The sequence below is a fragment of the Dermochelys coriacea genome, chromosome 1, assembly GCF_009764565.3.
Source record: "Dermochelys coriacea isolate rDerCor1 chromosome 1, rDerCor1.pri.v4, whole genome shotgun sequence".
NCBI lineage: Eukaryota > Metazoa > Chordata > Testudines > Dermochelyidae > Dermochelys > Dermochelys coriacea.
The window spans coordinates 185,815,989-185,836,757 of NC_050068.2; the positions used below are offsets into that span (position 1 = coordinate 185,815,989).

The 20,769-nt window shown below is 48.2% G+C and overlaps 1 protein-coding gene across 3 annotated transcripts in view; it reads right to left on the reverse strand.

The window, feature by feature from the left end:
• Positions 1-2,215: 2,215 nt before the first annotated feature.
• Positions 2,216-20,769, reverse strand: part of IGSF3 (immunoglobulin superfamily member 3) — a 165,774-nt gene continuing 147,220 nt past the window's right edge. For 2 of the 3 annotated variants that reach the window (XM_038405050.2, XM_043509902.1), the window contains 3 exons: positions 19,355-19,765; positions 15,728-16,135; positions 10,368-10,969 (listed from right to left, as the gene is read on the reverse strand). In XM_038405050.2, coding sequence (XP_038260978.1) covers positions 10,506-10,969; positions 15,728-16,135; positions 19,355-19,765 — 1,283 coding nt within the window. In that variant the 3' untranslated portion in view covers positions 10,368-10,505. Of the gene's footprint in view, positions 5,272-7,755; positions 8,188-10,367; positions 10,970-15,727; positions 16,136-19,354; positions 19,766-20,769 lie in introns of those variants that run through there. The other variant, XM_038405027.2, reaches the window with a different exon arrangement.

The following is a 20,769-nucleotide window of genomic DNA, read 5'->3' on the forward strand; positions in this document are numbered from 1 at the left end:
TTTCCGTTTATTGGTGTTCCATTTTGTCCTTCATTCTCACATGAAGGAGTTGTATGAATTCCTGACCAAACCCAGTGCTCAGGTCACTGAGGGTACATTTATTCTTCCCTCGAAGCGCTGCAAAGTAACGCAAAGAGCTTTTGTGCTTGCATTGAGGAGACAGGACCCCTGTGCCCAAAAGAACAAAGGTGAAGGCAAGGAGAAAATGGACAGATACTGTTAGGAAAGTGAAGGCCATACACCACTCTTTGTTAAGGAACTATGCTGAAGTGACACAGAATATAAACTCAGAGCTGAGGTGGTTTGTTTTTGTAAGGTAGCGCGGATGCTACTCCCCCCCGCCCACGTATTTCTGCACAAGTCCGGTCTCCCATTGCTATAGCAGTCATGGAAGGATGCATCTGCCCATTTATCAAATTCAGACTTGGAAAACTATTTCCTACCCCCAAACCTGTAGAACAAACCTAAACTAGTACCACAAGAGCAACGTACCTTAGTACAGATTCCTTCCTCTCCAGAGTCCTTCTCAAGGGAACTGCTGAGGAAAACTTTAGTGGTGCACTTGGTCCATGGATCCAGAAGCCCTGTAGTTTTGTGTTTCCATTTATTCATCAAAATGATATACCCATAGCCTCTCCTTCCCAAAAGAAAGCAAGGGGCTACTATCACTGGGAAAAGAGAAATGACAAGAGAAGTCATGAGCCAGGGCTGTATGGGGGAGGCCTCTGTCTGAGAGATGCTTTATCCCAGTTACATAGTGGGCAGGGGATAGACACATGCACATGTGGAAAGCATACATTCAGCAGCTAGACAATCTGGACCTCAGTGCCCCCTCACCTGACTCCTCCTGCCAAAGAACCTCAGGAGACATGAGTAGGACTGGCTGGAAAAAGCTAGTATTTCATGACCATTTTTTTAAGAAAGAAAAGTTTTTGTTAAAAAACTTTTTTTTTTTTTTAAACAAAAAATGTACGTTTTGTTGCAGTCGGAACAAAACCACATTCTAACCTCCCAACCTAAACCCCACCTTGTTTCAGTGTAAAAAAACAAAAGTGAAAGAAAATGGGTGTTTCTGCCAACAAAATGAAATTTAAAAACAAGCTTAGCTGAAAACCAAAACATCTCAACCAACATGAATTTTCCAGACATTTCTGACCAAAAAACCCACTTTTTTTCTTTAAATTAAAAAAACTGCTCTAGTTCTGAGTGTTTTAGGGGAAAGCAGCTGCATCCGGACCTCAGTATAGATCTCACTGGGCACATCCACGGTGTTCAAGGAGTAAGCAGGTCTCCAGGCCACATTGTGCAGTCTGGGGACTGCCCAGTGTAGAACTCCCACACGGTTCTCTGCTACACACTCAGCATTGCTCTTTGTCCCACAGACCACTCCCCCTTGCACTTTAGTTGCTACCTCTTTTGAGCTGCAGTGGAGGATCTATCCCCATGGCCCTGCACATGCACCCACCCACCTGTGCATGGCCATCCTGCTGCAGATACTCAGTCCCTGTTTTAGAACATTCCATGCACTAAAGGGAAGAGGAATTTGTAATTGTGCAAACTCCTGAAAATGCGATCCTTAAATGTGTGCTTCAGTTTCCCCGGCCACAGAATGGAGGTGCTGACAAAGCAGTTTTACAAAAGGTTGGCCAGATTCTTAAACTGTCAGTAAAAATTATTTTATTACTGAGGTGCCACCCATGTTCTTTCCGAGATTGCACACAAATGAAGAACCAGGAACACAAGGCCAAAGAAATGGGTGGCTCCTTCCTGTTTTGAACTTTGATGGGATCTGTAGGAGTGTGATCTAAGGCAACTTCTGTATTAGCCAGCTTTCTGAGCAAGTTATTCTGCCATACCACAGTGGCTGTGCACACTGGGACCCAGAATGAGAGCAGAGCTATGTCAGCAGAAAACCTAAAGCCAGAATTCACCTAGAAGTGAGTGGCTCTAGAAAATTCTGGGAAGTCAACATTAGCCTTTCCTCTGACCCCATTATAGCTGCCAGCCTCCTGGGTTGCTTATTACATACTTTCCTCACCAAAACCGTGCCAAATGCACGGTTAGAATCCAAAGGTCAGATTACATCTCAATTTGACACAGCTCAGATGCCATTCGGAAGCTACCTCTTGGCCAGCAGTACGAGTAGGTGTGCATGAAAGAGGGAAAAAAAGCAGGTTGAAAGCCCCTATAACACAAAACCAGCAACAAACATTCATCACGATTTCAACACAGTTTACTACAGCTCTCAGGTGTGTTGTATAAAACATGTAGTGCAACATAATACAAAGCTCTTTTTTTAAAAAAAAATCCCAAACAGGTTTTCCACATCATGCATGGACAGAGTTTTCTCTTTGCTTCTTGGCTCAACAGAAAGTTAAGCAGAGAAAAGGTTGTTTGAAAACAGGAAGAGTCTGGTTTATTAAAAAAAAATGAGGCTGGGCAATATGTTGCCAGCCCAACTGATAAGTTATATTCCAGGTAAACTGTGTAACCACAAACGCTGCTGAGAGGGAAAGCCCATCTCATGGCCCCCAGGAATGCATCTGCTTAAGAGAGCCGAGCCGTGGAAGGGAATGTTTCTGGCCACTGGAGGTCACTGTGGAACAGCTTTCCATGGGAAGAGGGAAGCAATGCCAATCAGAAAGGATGGGGAGAGATGTAGAGGCTCCTGGGTCAATACAGCAGATTTCCAGTGCACAGTTGAAATGCAATGTTCTCTTAGGGCAGGAAAGGCTTCTCTTGATGTCTTTTTTTCCTTTTAAAACTGAAATGAGTTGCACTTCTTGCCCTGAAGCAGTATGTACAGGAGATTTTACATTTATAAAACAATACCCACTGGTTTTGGGGCTGCTGTTTGTTTGGTTTTTTTTGTTTAGTTCTTCATTTCCATTCACTTTTCAATCCTCCCTTCTGAGCAGACCCTCTGGATATCCAAGGGGGAGGAGTGTCTGAGTGTATATTAGAGAGCAATATTATACACACAGTGGGGCTGGTAAGCCATAACAATTTGATGGAGGGAGACTTCAAGAAGGTATGAGTGAAATGGAGCACAGCAAATTCCTTCCTCATAAGGAAAGGGATCTCTTAAAACTAATGTTCGGTGAACTCTCCCTCCAGTTGAGTGAGACTTTTATGCACATGTATGTAGTATAGACACACGCCCCCTCTCCTCCATCTATGGAGAGATTATACATGGTGTAGATTTCTGTGCAGGCTCTTCACCTGCACTGAAACATCAGAGCATCGTGGTTTAACCTACTAGCCCTGCAGAGTTCTCCGAGCGGGGCTGCTCTATCATGGACCTGCCAGCTCCTTCTCTCTTGAGGAAGGATAGCCCTATTGGCTTGCAGAGGGCAGAGGCTGCGGGAATGGCCCCTCACAAACACACAGGGATGGGGAAACAGGGTGTGCGGTATATCCCCACTTGGATTTAGCCACTCCACAAAAGACAAACAACGGCCAGGTTTGCCAGGAAGACATCAAGGAAGACACTGAAAGGCCATCATTCCCCCTTTCCCCCCCGACATACGCCAAGGATGTGTTAGAGGAGGTGGTTTCCTACACCGGATGTGCTGGGGTACTTGGCTCGCTGAGTAATGGAATTTGGGTGCTCCAATTATACAGAACCCCCATTTGGTTTTTAACCGCTGTATCTTTCACGGAAAGAACAGCACTTACTGCCCCAGCACTTGCTTACAATAAAGATCAGGTGACTTTGGGGGGGTGCGGGGAATAGAGTTGTTCTCCTAGAGAAATAAAGCCAAAACAACAGAAAATGGCACAAAAACACACAAGAGAAGGGAGAGAGGATCTGTTTCTTTCCAGAGGGCATAGTAGCATCCGGGGAGCAAATCCCTCCTTGCCTGGTTTCAACTCACATTGGACATTAGTGCAAGTCATTAGAAACAAAATGAAACCTGTCATTAATTCCACACTCCCATTGCCCAGTGCGTGGCTGTAACATACCACCCTTGCAGAATCATTCAAATGTAATGAATCCCAGTAAATGGAGCCTCCCCCTCCCCTACTTCCTAAAGTCATTACTTTGGTCCAGCTGACGAGGTTGGATCCAGTTGTCAGGCCCCGTGTGACTGGAGCATGCAGGCAGCCCAGTGTCAACCCTGTCACCTCTGAGAGAGTGGCAGTACTGTTTAGTAAAACCGAGGGGGAGGCTTTTGTCCCTGGTAAGCTGGGCTGTCTGGGAAGTCTTCTTCTGGCTAGCAGCAGGGCCAGAGTGTCTCATACACCCCAGGCACACACAGTCCTTTGGAGCAAACCAGGCTCTTTTAGTCCTGACTGCAAGTAGCCCGAGCATCCAATCCTGTCCAAGGACAAGACGACACCCCCCAAATGAAGCCCCGCATTCATGCTAAATCCTCAAAGAAAGGAGAAACATTTGGGATGGAGAAGCGGTTGAGCTAGCCTCATCTTCGAGATGGACCTCACCGAAACCCAGCTGCCCTCAAAGCGCAGTTCTGGTCCTGTTCACTTCAGGATGGCAGCTGGCTCAGTTCACCTTGGAGAAAGATTTTGTTCACTACAACATGAAGTCCAAGGAGGGGCAAACAAAATCTATTTCAGAAAATTAATACTTTTACTCCAAAAAGGGCCCCAGGACACCGAGACCAGAGCGCTGAATGAAACTGCTCTGGGAGCTGCTCACGGGGCGATGGGGAGGGAAAGACGACAGTCTTTGGGGAACAAAAGCATAAGCCCAAAGGACAACAACTGATGAGAACAAAAAGAGGAAAATACACTATGTACAGCAAGCACGTGGACTGTCCATCCATCTCTGGACTAGTTTTGTTATCACAGGTGCTTGAGGAAGACTCAGACCCTCCAATCCCAGAGCTGGGGGACTCTGAAGGGCTCAGTCGCGGAGTCAAAGAACAGATGCTGAAACAAACTAAACAAGAACATCAAAACCTCTCCGTTCCTTTGGGTTCCAGGTGTGTCTTTGCCCGTCTCTCTCTCTCTCTCTCTCTCTCTCTCTCTGTGGGTCAGTCTCGGCCTCTCCCCTTTAGTCTATAGTTCCTGGGTGGATGCTGAGGACGGGCGGCTCCAGGCAGGTGGGAGAATAATTGAGGTGTGGCTCTTTGATCCACAGCAAAGGGACCCCATTTTTGCCCTCTGAGTTCTTGCTGGAGTTCCTGCTCTTGAATCGCACCAACAGGATGGCAATGACCAGGATGCCGAAGATGGGGAAGGGGTAGAAGAACACAAAGTAGAAGAGGGCATCGTTGGAGCAGATGGTGGACTGCAGAGTGGAGCCTGAAAGCAGAGACAAAAGAAGGGAAAAAAATACCACCAGTGAACACTGAATCTTGGTCGTCACCACCACTAGCCAGAGAACTGTCAAAGAGACGGTGATAACAGACTAGTGTGGAGATGGGGAAGCATCAAGCTCAGAGTGGATTTTCAAATCTCCCCCTCCGCACAAAGGTGCTCTTTCCCTCAGTAAATGTCAGCTGGAAGGGGCTCGTTTTCCTTGCCTGACATTTATTCCTTTATATTAGACTCATATTCATCTCTGTACTCAAGAGGTGGGGTCAGGTCATATTTTACTCCCATTGTGCAACCATTCGAACCTAGGAACTTTTTTTTAAACGAAAGCTGAGATTTTCACCAAACCCCACGACTCTGGGATCTGGGGCTTCAAGAAAAATACCAAATATTACAAGACTCGGCAACACAAAGCAACAATATCTCAGAGAAAATTTCACCTTTTATTCTGTTCACCAGAATAAAGTAGCTGAAGCCTGCAGCTTTCATCAGGAGGACTTGCACCAAGCTAGTTTAGTATGAAGAGCCTCTGAGTTTGTGGATGCTGGGGTTTGACTGAAAGGAGACAGTGATAGCTCTGCTCTCTCCAGCTCCAATCCCAACGGCTGCACTGATCTACCTTCCAGACAGGGCTCAAATCTTGCTCTACCACCTATTCTGGAAGAGGTTTCTATTTAAAGGGACAGTGCCCCAATGCAATACAAAATCCTATTTATGGAGATTCCTATACGAGTCACACCCATGGCTGGGTGCTCTGCTTTGTCTTGCATGGCAGAGAGAGATGATGGAATAATGTACAGACACACCACAGCACACAATGCAACTGGCTCATCCAATAACTAGCCTGATAATCTTAACTCTGATGCAGGCGCATGATTTGGTACTTGAGGGAGTGATTTACCTAGAGCAGATATTTTTTGGTATATTTATGTCCCATGTATTCCATGCCCAGGTGACAGCAATCCTCCTTGGGGGGAAATGGAGGGGTTGGGGAAGGGATGTGGTGCAGCCACATCTTAATTCTCCCTCCTTACCCTACACATGCATTTAAGTCCCTTATTTGAAGAGACAGACCTTGGTCTCAGTGACACACAGGGATCTACCACTGTGGTGTGTCCCACTTACCACATTCGTAAGTGGCTTTTTTACTTCCATTCCACTGGGAGCAAGAAAGGGCAAAGTGGGTCACCAGCATGAGTGCTTAATACTCAGCCTCACTCATGTTTCCACTTCTGCGATCCATTCCCCGATCTCCAGTGGGTGTGCCCATGGGGCCTCGTTGCATCACATATTCCAAAGGACAGGGATAGCTTGAACTAAGAATCCCCATCCTCAGCTCCGAAACATGTCCTACCGAGGAAATCCAGCAGGGAAACCAGAAAGGATAGCTGGCATGCTCAAAGGGCCCGCCCCTGTGCACCTGAAATGCCAGGGGTGACAAGTGAGCTGTCTGCAGCTCCAAGCACTGCAAAATCCACAGGACTTGCATCCAAAGCCTGTTTGCACCTTCTCACCCTATGCGCTGGAAAAGGAAACTGGAAATGCTGGACAGTTCAGCCCAGTGCACACTGGCTCTCAGAGCAGAAAAGAAGAAAGCAGCATGTGTGTCAAGCTCCCCAAAAGTTCCCAGCAAGTCAGTCAGGCACAAGCGTCTCCCCTACAGAAGACAGTGCAGCCTCCCACTGTGCAGCTGACCTATAGGATGCTGGATTTCATGATGATGTACAGTAGCTTGTCCCCACTGGGAGTGCCTGGGTCACTAGAGATTGAGGAACAGGCTCATCCTAAACCCCTATGGACATTAGCCAGTGTCAAAGCCAGCCACCTCAATTCAGGGCTTCTGGCTGTTGCTCATCAGGGATGCGGGAGGGGTCATGCAGGTCAGTGACAGGCATTACGCTCCCAAACCCCAACACTGCCCGGCTTTTAATTATGTTTCTGTCTTTTTTGGTTGTCAGTGAATACAGTGCGGGTGAAAGGCACCAGGGTTAGACACTCTGATGAACAAGTCCCTCCTTACCCACCGGAAAGGCACAGCATAAGCCACTTCAACTGCACTGTTGCCTCTGCCTGCCTCACCCCTAACCTGAAGGAGCCTCTTCAAGGCAGGACAGGCCAATCCAGTCTCCATGGTCCATTCAATCCTTGGCCTCTCTGCCTTGACTGCCAACAAGGGGGGCCATTGGTGTCAATGGTGGACAGGAGTCCCCTACAAACTAAGTTGAAACCCACCAACTCACAACATAGGGGACACCAGACAGGAATGACTTTGGATTATTCCCCATCTGAATCTATGGCAGAAGTGAAAGGCTCCATTATTAGTCCCCTAGAATGATGCCAAGAATGTTGTAGGGTCTGGGGAGAAAGTCTGCGTAGACACATTAACATCCACTTCTCTGCACCGTCCCATGCCTCAGTCTCCCCTGCGGCCCCGCCACACCTCCCTGTTGGAGCCGTCTGACGTCTTCTCACCTGTGTCCTGCACGTGAATAGTGACAGTGCCAGACTCCTCCTCAGCCAGCCTGTACCACACCCCTTTGGGATCAGGCAGCCACTCCTCCACGTGGCACGAGTAGTTGCCAGCATCAGCAGCGCCTGCCTGCAGCACCGTCAGTCGGTAGAGGACAGAGGAGAGCCTCTGGAAGCGCAGCCTGCCTTCAAAGCGGCCTGCCTCCTGGCCAAACACTGCATCCGGGCCTACGCTTAGCAGGGCCTCCCTCTCCTCCTCTTCCTCCATGCCATGGCTAACCCGGCCTTCTCCCTCTTTCATCCTCAGGTTGTACCAGGTCACAGCGAAGTGGGACTCTTGGCTGGAGCGGGACAGAATGCTGCAGTCCAGCGGGAAGGGCTCCTTCTCCAGCACCGTGAGGTTGGAGATGGCGGTATCCACCTGCAAGGTAGGATCTGACAGTTCGGAGACATTCATTAATGAAAGGGGAGAGAAAAACAGAACAAACACTGTCTGAAATGGCTACCCTTTTCTCGCCCAAGTGCACAGCCACATTGGGGGTGGGTGAAGCACAGCCCCCAGGCTAAACGCAGCCTATCCCTGGCCACTATACCATTTGTGGCCATCTCGTGCACCCTCCGAACAATGCTCCATTTTGATCAGAGGGTCGAAATGTGAACTTTCCTATAGCTCAGTTAGGCCTTGTTTGTGCTACCCAGACAGACCCTGGCAGCAACCTTCTGGAAGAAATGTGCACGTGTGTATACAGTCACATGGAAAAACGGTTACATCACGGTAATTCATTTAGATGCATAAAGAAATAAGGTACTCCAAAAATTACAGTTCTCCTATATTCACTCACATTGTGAGTATTAAGGAACAATGCTGCTCCATCATTAATGTTGCAAATAAACTTACATTATAAGCCTGATTTTTTTCTCCTGAGTTCTAAAATTTACATAAGCCATCATATATTTGGCCTCAATACTGATAAGTCTGATCTGGGGCCAAGTTGATTTTTTTTGAAAAAGCATTAAGTGAATCAGACAATGGGTTCCTAAATCATGATGATCCCCCAAAACAGAGGTGTTAAATATAGTTCCAAGATTCTCAGGCTTATTGTTTTCTGGGTTGGGGTATATTTTGTTTTTGTTTTTTTTGGCCACTTTGCAACAAACAAAGGGGAGGGATAAAGCTAGCTTCACCAGTTCCTCTAGCTGAGATCCAGGGCCCAGGACCTAAATTTAGTTGATTAAAATCTAATTTCAAGAGCAATTAACATTTGATTTAGTAACATCATTAGGGAACATGGGCTCTGGAGAACCTATCACAGTACCCCAAAGAGCTGCTGGAGATCTAAGTTTCCATTTAAAGATTTAAGAATGCAGCTTCTAGCCCTTCTCTTTACACAGACTGACTTCAAAGTGCAACCAACTACAAGGGAATCTTTTCAATAGAACAATAATTTCTCCTCAAAAGCTTGGCCGGAGGTTCCCCCTCCTGGAGACCTCAGCAGGTCCAAAGGAAATAGGGGACTTCCCCTTTGATCTCCTCCTGTGCAAAAATACACCTTTAAGCCCCACTCAGCTTTTCTACCCTGTAGGCCACTTAAGTTCCATTTAAGGGAGCACTGCTCCTGTGTAGACTTCAGGAGGCTATTTTGGCTGGCTCCTGGGTTCAGGGGCTAATTTTGGATCATTTTGGGTGGGAAGCCTGTTACAGGCTGAGTGGGGATCTTCCTGGAACCTACCAAAGTCAGCAGGGAGCCCTTAGGAGCCCTGATAAGCAGCCCAAGGTTCATGGGATCAAGGGAAGTTCTGAGATTCCTAAAGGCCATGTCTACACTACCAAGTTAAGTCGATTTTATGTAAGTCGACATCGAACCTCTGATTTAAGCAAGTTGATCTTGCGTGTCCACGCTATGCTCATTTTATCGGCGGAGTGCATCCTCACTAGCAGGGCTTGCATTGATGTCTGGAGTACTGCACTGTGGGTAGCTCTCCCACAGTGCATGTAGTGGAGTGGAATTTTGGGTTGGGCTTGCAATGCCTTATGGGACCAAACATTTGCGCGGGTGGTTATGAGAAGAGGGTATTAGCCTCCCATGATGCACTTTCCGCTTTCCCTCACTGAAATCAATCGCAAAAAAACCAAGCCTTTTTCACGCCTTTTTTTGGTAGGCCTGGGTTACCCGTGCAGATGCCATAGCACGATAAGCATGGACCAGCTCAGCTGTACACTGTTGTTGTTAGCATTACAAACACCTCGCGCCTTATCCTGCAGTATTTGCTCAGCCAAAGTAGGAGCCGCCGCGTGGAACAATATGATACTGCGTTAGCAGTCCTGCTGGAAGACATAGAGCGGAGCAATTAGCAGTTGCTGGAGACAGTCACACATCATCTTTACATGGTGAAGCGCCGCTGAAACGAGAAGCCAGAAACCAGGCTAATAAGAAGAGCACATTGCGGGCTCTGTCTTCCCGGGAGGCTTTGAAAACCAGTTTCAGCAATGAGCCAGAGTAATGTGACACTTATCTGTGTTCCTTACCAAACTGTCCACTTCATTGCATTTTCTCCCTGTAAATTCCACCCCCCACTAACCACTGTGTGTCGAATGAATAAAGAGCCTTTTCTTCTCAATCTGTTAAGTTTTATTATAAGCACAAACACACAGAGACAGCAAAGAAAAGTAAGATAACCTGGGGCAAAAGGGCTGATAACACCGTGCGGGGAGAAACAAGGACAGCTTGCTTACAGATGCACTGCAACAACAATCAAAGGTGTGGGAATGGGCGCCTTCTGATCCTTGTACCCTCCCCTGGTGTTGAGTGCAAGGGATACCTAACTTTCCTCCCCCGTCTCATAGGACGTTTGGGGGAGGACGTAGAACTGGGCGATGATGGCAACAGGTTCAGCATAGGCTGCAGAGGGACTCTAACATCCAGCTGCCTTTCTTGAACCTCAACCAGATGCTTCAACATGTCTGACTGCTTCTTCATAATCCGCAGCATCTCTTCCTGCTTGGCACGCTCTTGTTCCCTGCATGCTCTCCTGTCCTCCCTGTCGATGCCCACATTCTCAGACAGTGTGATCCTCCATGCGCTGCACTCTGTCTTGTCACTCTCGAAGGCGCGCATTAACTCATGGAACATGTCCTCCTGAGTCTTCTTTTTCCGCCTTCTAATCTGGGAAAGTCTCTGTCCCAGTGTGGAGGATGTGCTGACGGACAAGGTTTCAGCTGCAAGGAAGACAAATCACAAGGGTAGCATTAACAGTGGAAGGCTAATTTTTTTTTAAATTAAAAAAACACCCCTCAATGCACTTCCCTGCAAACCACAACATAATCACAACCACTGGCTACTGCAAGAGTCAGTTTGCTGCTCCAGCCATGGTGAGTAAGGCCATGAGGCATGGGCGAGATGTCTTGTGCTGCAGCTTTTGTGAAGACATCCTTGGGATCACTGGTTGGAACTTGACAAAAGCCCCCTTGCCCCTAGAAACCTGGATGGTGCTTGAGGACAGGCCGCAGCGTAAAGCCTCCCAAATAGTGTTTGTGGTGGTGGTTTTTTTTGTTTTTTGTTTGTTTTTTTGGTTTGTTTTTTTAAACAAAAGTGGCTGGGTTGGGGTGGGGAGGATGGAGACAACTAGGAAGCCATCCTCCCCGCCTTTTTTAAATACCGGTTGCAATACGCAGTGATTCCTTCCAACCACAACTACGGCACGTTTGACAAAGCATGGTTGTATGACCCAGATTTCACCAAATGGGGGGCGTATTACTTGTTGAATTGTTTGTGGTTTAAGGGCTAGCATTGAAAGCTTCCCCCGTTTCCCCTAGGTGACCATATGTAATATCACTCTCCTGAGGGTAACAGAGGCGGCAAGGGAGCAGATGCTGCAAGTGTTTGGGAACAGACCTGGTCCTTATGCTGCAATGATGCCAGCAGAGTTAATACTGGAGTGCCACAGGAAAGTGTCCTACTGTGGTGAACAAAACAAGGCAGCCCTTCCCAGAAACCTTCTGCGAAGAATTGCAGAGTACCTCCATGAAAGCTTCCTAGAGATCTCCATGGAGGATTCCCGGGCCATCCCAGGGCACGTAAACAATCTTTTTCAGAGAGCACCCTCTGTGTAGCTGGAGTGGCCATCGATACCCACTACACCTACCTTTTTGTTCAGATTAAACCTAAAAAATAATAGCATGTAACCCCTACAGGTTGATTGGAAATGTGTACTCACCAGAGGTGCCATCACGCTCTGCCGCTGACTGGTGCTGTGAAGGGGGTGGGCTCCAGGGTTAAAAACAGTTCTTGGGTGTCGGGGAGAATGGATCCTCTACTTGTCTGCCTCACATTTCCCTCCAGCTCATCAACATTGTCCTCCTTGTTGTTGCTTGAGGTCACCCGGGGCTCCTGGGAGGTATCCACAAAGTGTTTTCGGGGTAGTGGTGGGGTCGCCACTGAGAATCGCATGCGGCTCCTCTTAAGAGCGGCATGTCAGTGGGGCAGAACCAGAGCGACTGTTCACCTCCCTTGTCTTCTGGTACGCTTGCCGAAGCTCCTTTATTTTCATGTGGCACTGCTGCGTGTTCCTGGTGTAGCCCTTCTCCCCCATGCCCCGGGCGATCTTGGCACAGAGGTCAGCATTTCTTCTGCTGGATCGGAGCTCTGCCTGCACAGACTGTTCTCCCCACACAGCAACAAGATCCATCACTTCCTGTGTACTCCATGCTGGAGCGTGTTTGCAACCTTGGGTCTCCATAATCAGCTGTGCTGTCGAGCTCTCCACGCTGATCAAACAGGAAATGAAAATTTAAAAGCTCACGTGGCTTTAACAGGGGAGCGGCTGTTTCCTGAGTACTTGGCTGACGTGCAGTGCAGTTGAAAGTGCTCTCCAGAGCAGTCACAGCAGAACACTGTGGGACACCTCCTGGAGGCCAATTCATTTGAATTACACAATGCAGCGTCTATACTATCCCCAGGTCGACCTGTGGATGTCGAATCAAGTGCTACACCTCTCGCAGAACTGGAGTACAGAAGTCGACTTTACAGGCCATTTAGGTTGGCGGAAAGGATTCGGTAGTGTAGACACATACATTATTAAATTGACCTAATGCGACTAAGTTTGTAGTGTAGACCAGGCCTAAGGCTGACAAAGCGGTGGAATAGGGAAGAAAGTCTCCACTACATGTGATCCCCTTCATGGACAATGGGGAGTAGCTGAAGTAGGAGGGACTTTTTCCCCTCATTTTATCAACCCTCAAAGTCTGCCAACTGCATTTCCCTCGCCCCACTTCCTGCAGGCATTAAGCACATAATAGGAATGTGGCTCTCCTACAACTCTCTACAGCATCCTGAGAATCTAAAGAAGTTCACAGATGTGGGACTCTTTTTTGTGGACCTGAAGTCTGTAGCATCAGGACTTCCCTCTAAAGGGCAGCAATGGTGTTTACAGCTAGCAGGATCACCTCCCACTGGCCTCCCAAGCATTGCTGGATCAGGGCTCTTAGGTTTGCAGGAATAGGGCACCTTTCTAGCAGTTCTTAGGTATTTGAGATGGTCCTAAGGAAATTCTCATATAAGAAACTTCATGCAGGTGATGTAAGGCTGCAAGTACATGTCAATGGTTTGAGTTCATGGTCCTTCAGAGAGGCCGCAGGAGGAAATGGAGAAGACAAGCCTTGAGATTCTTGAGATTTCTAAGATAAACACAAGCAAAGCAAATCCAGGCCTCCTCATAAAGCAGCAAATATAGAAATGGCAAAATCCCAGTTTTCCTCCTTTTTGCAAGTTACCTACAAGAGCATTTTCCAATTGCTCACAACTACTGATTCCCAAAAAATAAGAACAAAGAGATTCTTTTTCATGGAAGAATGAGTCACATGCTAAGTTTGGAGCTTTTGTTCAGCTATTTTTGAGTTACTTGTGAGCAAAAAAAAAAGTTGCTTTTCTTTAAACCTAAAACACTGTAGTCCTCTTCCCCTATCTCCCCGCACCCATGCAATGCAACACACACTTACACAGCTCAAACAGGGCTGAAGGGATTTCCTTCTACACTTTGCTAAATCATTCATCTCAGGGTTTAGATCAGGTCTGGGAAGTTTCAGCCCAAATGGAGATTTATAAGTAATCTTAGTTATAGTATGTGTAATCTACATAGTAATCACCTGGAGACATTAGGACCTTTCTGCTCAAGCCATGTGATTTGGAAAAATTTCCAAAGCCAAGATTTCATGAATATTATTTTCATAATCCCCGAGACTGCATTTTCTCCCTTTAGGGCACAAACCCTCTCCACAGGTAATTACATCCCTGCTACAACCTTTCCAGTCTCCTGACATTTTGCCAGAAGCATTGCACATCCCCAGGGAGAAGTCCCAATGAAATATCCTGGGGATCTGTGTAAAAACAATCAATGAATGTATTCCCGGGGGGCTTAAATCCAGAAGGGAATATTATGATCGTCTAGTGTGACCTTTTGTCTAGCACAGACCAGAGAATTTCAATCAGTGATTTCTTCATCAAGCTCAATAATTTCTGGCTGAACAGAAGCATTTCATTTAAAAAGACATTCTGTCTTGATTCAAACACTTCAGAGGATGGAGAATCCACCACTTCCCTCGGTAAGTTGTTCGTTACCCTCGCTGTTCAAAATGTGTGTCTTATTTCCAGTCTGAATTTGTCTGGCTTCACTTTCCAGCCAGGGGCTCTTGTAATGAGTGAAAGGCTTCAGACATACACCTCCTGCAAAGCAGGCACAGGCTCTGGAAAGGCTAAGGAAAGGTTCTGTTCCCACTGTCACTTTGCTGTACATGGCACGAGTGTGTATTTGGCAGCAGCAGGGAACACAGGAAGTGCCAGACCAGATCAGACCAGTGGCCCATCTAGCCCAGTACCCTGTCTCTGACAGCAGCCAGCACCAGATGCTTCAGAAGAAGGTGCAAGAAGCGCCAGAAATGAGCAGTTATGAAATAATCTCCTCCCAGGAGAAATTGCTTCCTAACCCCTTCATCAGGTAGAGGGCCAGGAGTTCTGTTCCCAGACTGGACAAGTCACAATATTGCTGTGCTTCAATTTCTCCATCTGTAGTATGGCGATGATCCATCTTGCTAAACAGCTTGGATAAAAGCTCCGATCTGAATGCCTGAAGAGGCTTTCAACCCATGTAATTATTTCCCATCAGATGCTCATGCAAGATCATAAGGTCCCTTTAAACAGATCATGATGTCACACAAGGTCGCATTTTAAACTAGAACATTAACACCGCGTAAAATATATGCAATGTAAGTCATCTGAAGGATTGAAATGAACAAATATCTAGATATAAATTCCACATTCTCCATCTCCACCCCCTTGCTGCACTTGGGGTCAGGGTGGTGCTGGTGTTTTAAAAAAATTCATAGGCCCTCCAGCAACATCAGAGAGGAAGACAACCAATCCCCAAATCCTATTAGAGGATTGCTGTGTCTGCAGTACCCCTGCGTTCTCCCTCCAGATTAGCATGGTGACTATGAAGGGACACAGAAACATTAGGCTCAAGCTGTTGTTGCTGCTGCCAGCCTTGCTCCCCCGAGCTCAGCTGCAGTGCATGGGATGAGGGAACAAAGCAGAGAAACAAAGAGGGAGTTGGCAATGGGCATGAAAGAGTCACATGGCCACCATTCCCCTCCCTCCCTACCCAGCATGCCCAAATCAGTCCTCAGCTGGTGGATGAACATGCAGGCTAGAGTGAGATATGGCTCCCTCACATGCCCACTGGAGATGGGGCTGCCAAGTGGTCTTGTTTGGGGAGTGCTTTGAGTGGTAGATGTGCCATTATAACAATGAATAGTCAGGTACGCCATTTCTCACTAGGTGGAAGATTTTTGGTTTCAGGGGGGTGATGAGGAGAGGCCTGGCAAGCCAGGTTAGAATCCTCACAATTTGGGAGAGAGAGGAAGGGTCTCTCTCTCTGATGCAGCCCCAGAGCCCGAGGAATGTGACCCAGAGGATCCAGTTACCTGGCTGTTTCACAGTGACAGTAGTCAGCCCAGAAAGGTCTTCTGCCCTTTTGTACCACTGGTTGCTGGGATCCAAGAGCCACTCCTCGACGCGGCAGTCATAGGCTCCGCTGTCTTGCACCACCACATTCTGGAGGGTGAGCAGGTACAGGCCTGGGGAAGGGCTCTCCAAATGTAGTCTGCCCTTCAGGTCGCTCAGTGCTGCCAGGTCTCCGTACTGCAGAGTGGCCTGGCGGCTCAGCCGTGCCACTGCCTCTTTCTCTGGGTGGCCAGATTTCCACACGTACCATTCCACCGAGAGCTGCGAAGTGGGGCTGGTCCGGTTGGTGACGGCGCACTCCAGTGTCACCCACTGGTTCTCCAGAACCGTGATGTTCTTCTGGGTCTGGTTCACCTGTAGATGATTGTCTGGGGGGAGGAGAAAAACAGAGACCAAAAAAATAGCACAATGACATGACTGCAACAACCGCTGTCCTTCCTCACCCCAATCCCTTCCCAGCTGTGTGTGCCTCCTCATTCACATCTAAACTCAGGCTCTCAGCTCCCCAAGAGTTTCCTGTTTGTTCTGTGAACCATCTAACACAATTCTGGGTGTGGTAAAAAAGATAAGGCTAGGATTTTCAAAGAAGCCAAAGGAAGTTTGAATCCCTTTGAAATTCAATGGAATTTGGGCACCTGATTCTCTTAGTGCCCCTTTTTTCTCAGGTGAAATAAATACAGTCACCCAATCCCCATGGTGTGGAAGGCTAGAGACGTACTGGGGAGACAGCAATCCTCTAACAGGATCTGGGGATTTAGAACGTGCCAACAAGACTATCTGGAGCTGAAGAGGTCACACCTGGTATCACTAGATTAGGAATTTCTCCTCAATTTGACCTACAACTTAATTGACACCGAGGGTGGCTGCAATCAGCTGTGTATGCACATAATGTGTATATCCCAGCCTTCTACCAAGCTGCCAAAGCAAACCCTCAGAAAGGGCAGGGTTTGAGCTTCCCTGGTACAATAAATGCTCTGTCATGACAGAACAGAGATGGGCGCTAAAGGGTCTCACATAACACTGAGTGGCATAAGGTTTAGGGGTGTAAAGTCAATAGTGGGTTATAACCCTCCTCCTCCCATCACATATAGGTCCCCAGGCATGTAAGCCCCCTCAACCACCCGTTGAAATCTGTACTTCTCTGGACCAGAGTTTGAGGATCCATGGGGTACTGTGAACAGCTGGGTCTGGTGACCATTTGGCCCTCGGGCCATATACTCTCATCTGTGGTGTTTCATGGCCTGGGTAAATAGACATGTCAACACCTGACCTAGAGGTTGGAGACTTGCTACACTATAGCTGTAGGATAACTCCTCTGTCCTGCCTAGGCCCAGACTGCTGAAATGCTGAAGGACTGATTACCAGTCAAGGATTATGAGCTGAACCTCTCACCTGCATATTATCATCCTTCGGCAGATCTGCCTCCCAGCGGTGCTCTTCCCTCCTCCTCCCCTAGACCTAGAGGCTATTCTTCCTCAGCTGCAGCCACCCCCACAGGGTATTCTTCACATGCAGAGGAAGCTGGAGTCCTCTAGCTGTCTGGGCAAGGCAGGTTCCTCCTCCAGGAGGAGGCCCGGATAATATGCCTCTGGAGTGAGACCTTGATGGGGGAAGCTGTCAGCCTTTAAAGATCCTCCCTCCCCACCCCACTCCATATAAACAGCCCTCCTCCCCTGCATATCTATGGTTGAGGACCACTTTGGCAGAGAGGGGCAGGACCCTGATTAATTCAGTACATCCTTATTACCTCCGTTTCCCATCTCTGCTGATGACATCCTCTGCCATGGAAACCACCAGCAGAGCAGATCTCTCTCTCCCTGGCAGCCAGCTTCCCACCTCATTAAACTCATTACTCATCTCTCGTGCAGAGTGCAAGAGAGCCGAGACACGCTCCCGTTGGGATATTGGCAGAGAGTAAAATCAAATTGGATATGAAAAAGCCCTGCATGCAGAGCTCTGCCAGGCACACACACACCTGTTCCCTCTCATTAGGTGACTAGTTGCCACTCCAGCGGCAGGACACTGTCTCAAACAGGAGTTACACTGAAGGAATTACACTCTTACTTAACATTGACATAGGAGGAGCTGTCCCGTGTAGCTAAGCCCAACCTCAACTTGATCACTTTTCCTTGTCAAGACAAAGCCACCATCAACTAAAGGCGTCTTCAAGCCCTTCTCCAGAGAGATCTACCCAAGGAGAGCTGTGCTGATCCCACCTCTCTCCCCCAAAAATTGATCCTCTACTTTCAACACAATGTAAAATGCCCCAGCCTGTCCACACTTCCCCCTTCAAGGCAGATGCCCTTCCGTTGTGTCCTCAGACACAATCCAGCTTCTTCTCTCCCTAACCCTGCAGACGTGCTCCCAATGCCAGTGTCCATTTTGTTTGTTAATGACTGAACGGCTAAATCAAAACATAGCAGTGGGGAGATGGGGTTGCATGGAGAGTGCAGGCCATGGATAGCGTGAGGTAGGGAACTGTGGAGGCACGGCAGGTCAAGGCTTGTACCAGGCAAGACTACTGCCCACCCCACTTCTGCAAACATCCCCCATCCCAGCATGGTGTCTCTTATCCAGTTTCCTGCAAAACTCCATTTCCAGTTGCCAGCTATGTGGAAAGTAGCCAGTTCTCAAAGGACTACATGGATTTATGCATATGCCTGGAGAGGGTAAATCACACTTCCTTATTCCTGTGCAAGGCTCTGCTGTGGGAACAGGCAGGCTGTGTAATACCCGATACAGAGCCCTTTATCTCCTCCCTTTAACACACCGTTAAAGCTCAGGAGGATGGTAAAACATCTCTGGGTACATTCCTTATCCCAGCAGTCTGCTTCCATTCCTAAAACCCCTTGGGCTTTCCTTGTGTGTGTGGGCGGGGGAAGGGGCAGAGGGAGAACAGCCCCTGAGGACAGGGTCCCCATTTGAAGGGGAAGCTGCAGAGCCCCGCGTGGTTTGGACACAAATCAGTTCAGGGAGGAGACAGACATCACGAATGCAGTTGATACAGATGAGAGTAGAGCAGACTCAGGCTGTGAATGTGATACACATGCGTAAGCCCCGGGTGCTCCTGGGGGTAACAGGAAGAGTGACAGTGGCTCCAAGCTTCAGCATAACAGAGTAAGGCTGAGATGTTTCACTGACTCTAGCCCAATTGTCTGTGGGTGACGGAAACAGGTGTGGAACCTATTAGCTGCCCAGGTCCAGTGGGGAATGAATGACCTTTATGCAGGAACATCTGCACCGCTTGCTAACCACACATCACCCCAACCGGAACAGAGAGACTTAACCGGATTCCAGCACTCTGTCTGGGAGGGGAGGCGCATCCCAAGAGCACGCAACAAGCAGGGGGATGTTTGGCAAAGTGGGAAGAGAAGCCTGGCTTCCAGTCTGGGGACAAAGGCCTAGGCTATGAGGTGAGGAAGGTGTGATTGGGTCCAGTTTGGGGACAAAGATTTAGTGTGGGAGAGGGAGGAAGGGGAGAAGGATTTAGCTCAACAATATTTAGTTCAGCTGCAGTTTTAGGGCAAAGTTAACTGCTGGGGAGAGGGTTTGCCAGGGGAATGCCCTGCCGGTATAGTCCATGTTACCTGGCTGCTTGACGGTGACCTCGGTTCGCCCAGATACCTCCTCCGCCAGCTTGTACCAGGCGTGGTTGGGGCTGAGCAGCCACTCCTCCACATGGCAGTAGTAGCTGCCACTGTCACTGACCTCTGCCCGCTGGACAGTAAGGCTGAAGAGTCCTCCAGAGGAGGATCGCTCGAACTGCAGCCTCCCCCGTAGCCCCTCCTCCTCGGCGTAGGTGCCATACTCGAAAGCAGAGCTGTGGGTTGTCTTCAGGATGAGCTTGCCATCGGCGTCGGATGGCTTGTGGACATACCACAGCACAGCAAAGTGAGAGTCCAGGCTGGTCTGCGATTTCACGGAGCAGTTCAGGGGGATGGGCCTGTTCTCCACCAGGGTGATGCTCCGCTTTGATTTGCTGACCTGTAGCTTGGTCACTAAGAGGAAGGAGAAGGGAGGATGAGAAGTGGTAGGTCATTAACACAGAGAAAAAAACCCCACAGTTAATTTAAAAAAAAAAAAAAAAAGATGACAACCCTCCCCGCACATGCAGTCTCATCCGTTATCTCCTTGTATAAGACTAAATAGGACCACTGATCCACAGGAATTTAAAGACCCCTGTATTGAATCTTCTTCCCAGTTTCCTCCTTCACCTCAATGAACTCCTGAATCCTCCCCACAGCTCCCCCAGCAAGAGGCTTGGTTTCTCACAGCTGCCTCAGGCCCCTTAGAAGGATCCTAGATTAAGGCATCCAGTCTAGCAGGAGATTCACACATATCATCCGTTCTCCAGGGACTTCAGATTCCTCCGTCCCTAGGGCTGCACTTGTTGAATGAACACTTGTTTTTCCAAAGCTTCCTGCACAAATCTCTGTGCTGCTGACCCAGTCCCCCAGAAAGCCACCTGCAGATAGAGCATGTACTTGCCACACCCTGTTCATCTCACTGAACTGAAAGCTTTTTAAAAGGCTATTTGGGATCAGATCAATGTGGACATTAAAACATGAGCAACATGAGAAACAGACACTTGACTGGAATGGAAGAGAAGGGAAGCATAGTCTGGTTTGCAGTCAGAGCCCATGGCGAAAAGTCAGGAGTTCTGTGCCAAGTTCTGCCACATGCTTGCTGTCTGACCTTGGGCAAATCACAGAGACAGTGACTCTCTCAACTTCCCACCATTACCTCCATCAGTTTAGCTCCCCGAGTGGTAGCAAAGGTGGCTGCACTAGTGTATGCAAGGAACAGCACCCACTGATATTTTAGCCCTGTTCAGACCCGCCCGTTTAAAACCCCGGTGCCCTCTTTATGCTGAAACAAGAATCATGGAGTGACAGTCTTTTTATTGTATGTGCATGGGCTATGTCTAATACAATGGTCCTTAATCCCTGACTGGTGCCCCTAGGAACTACTGCAACACAAACAAAATAGTTCAGTGTATTTA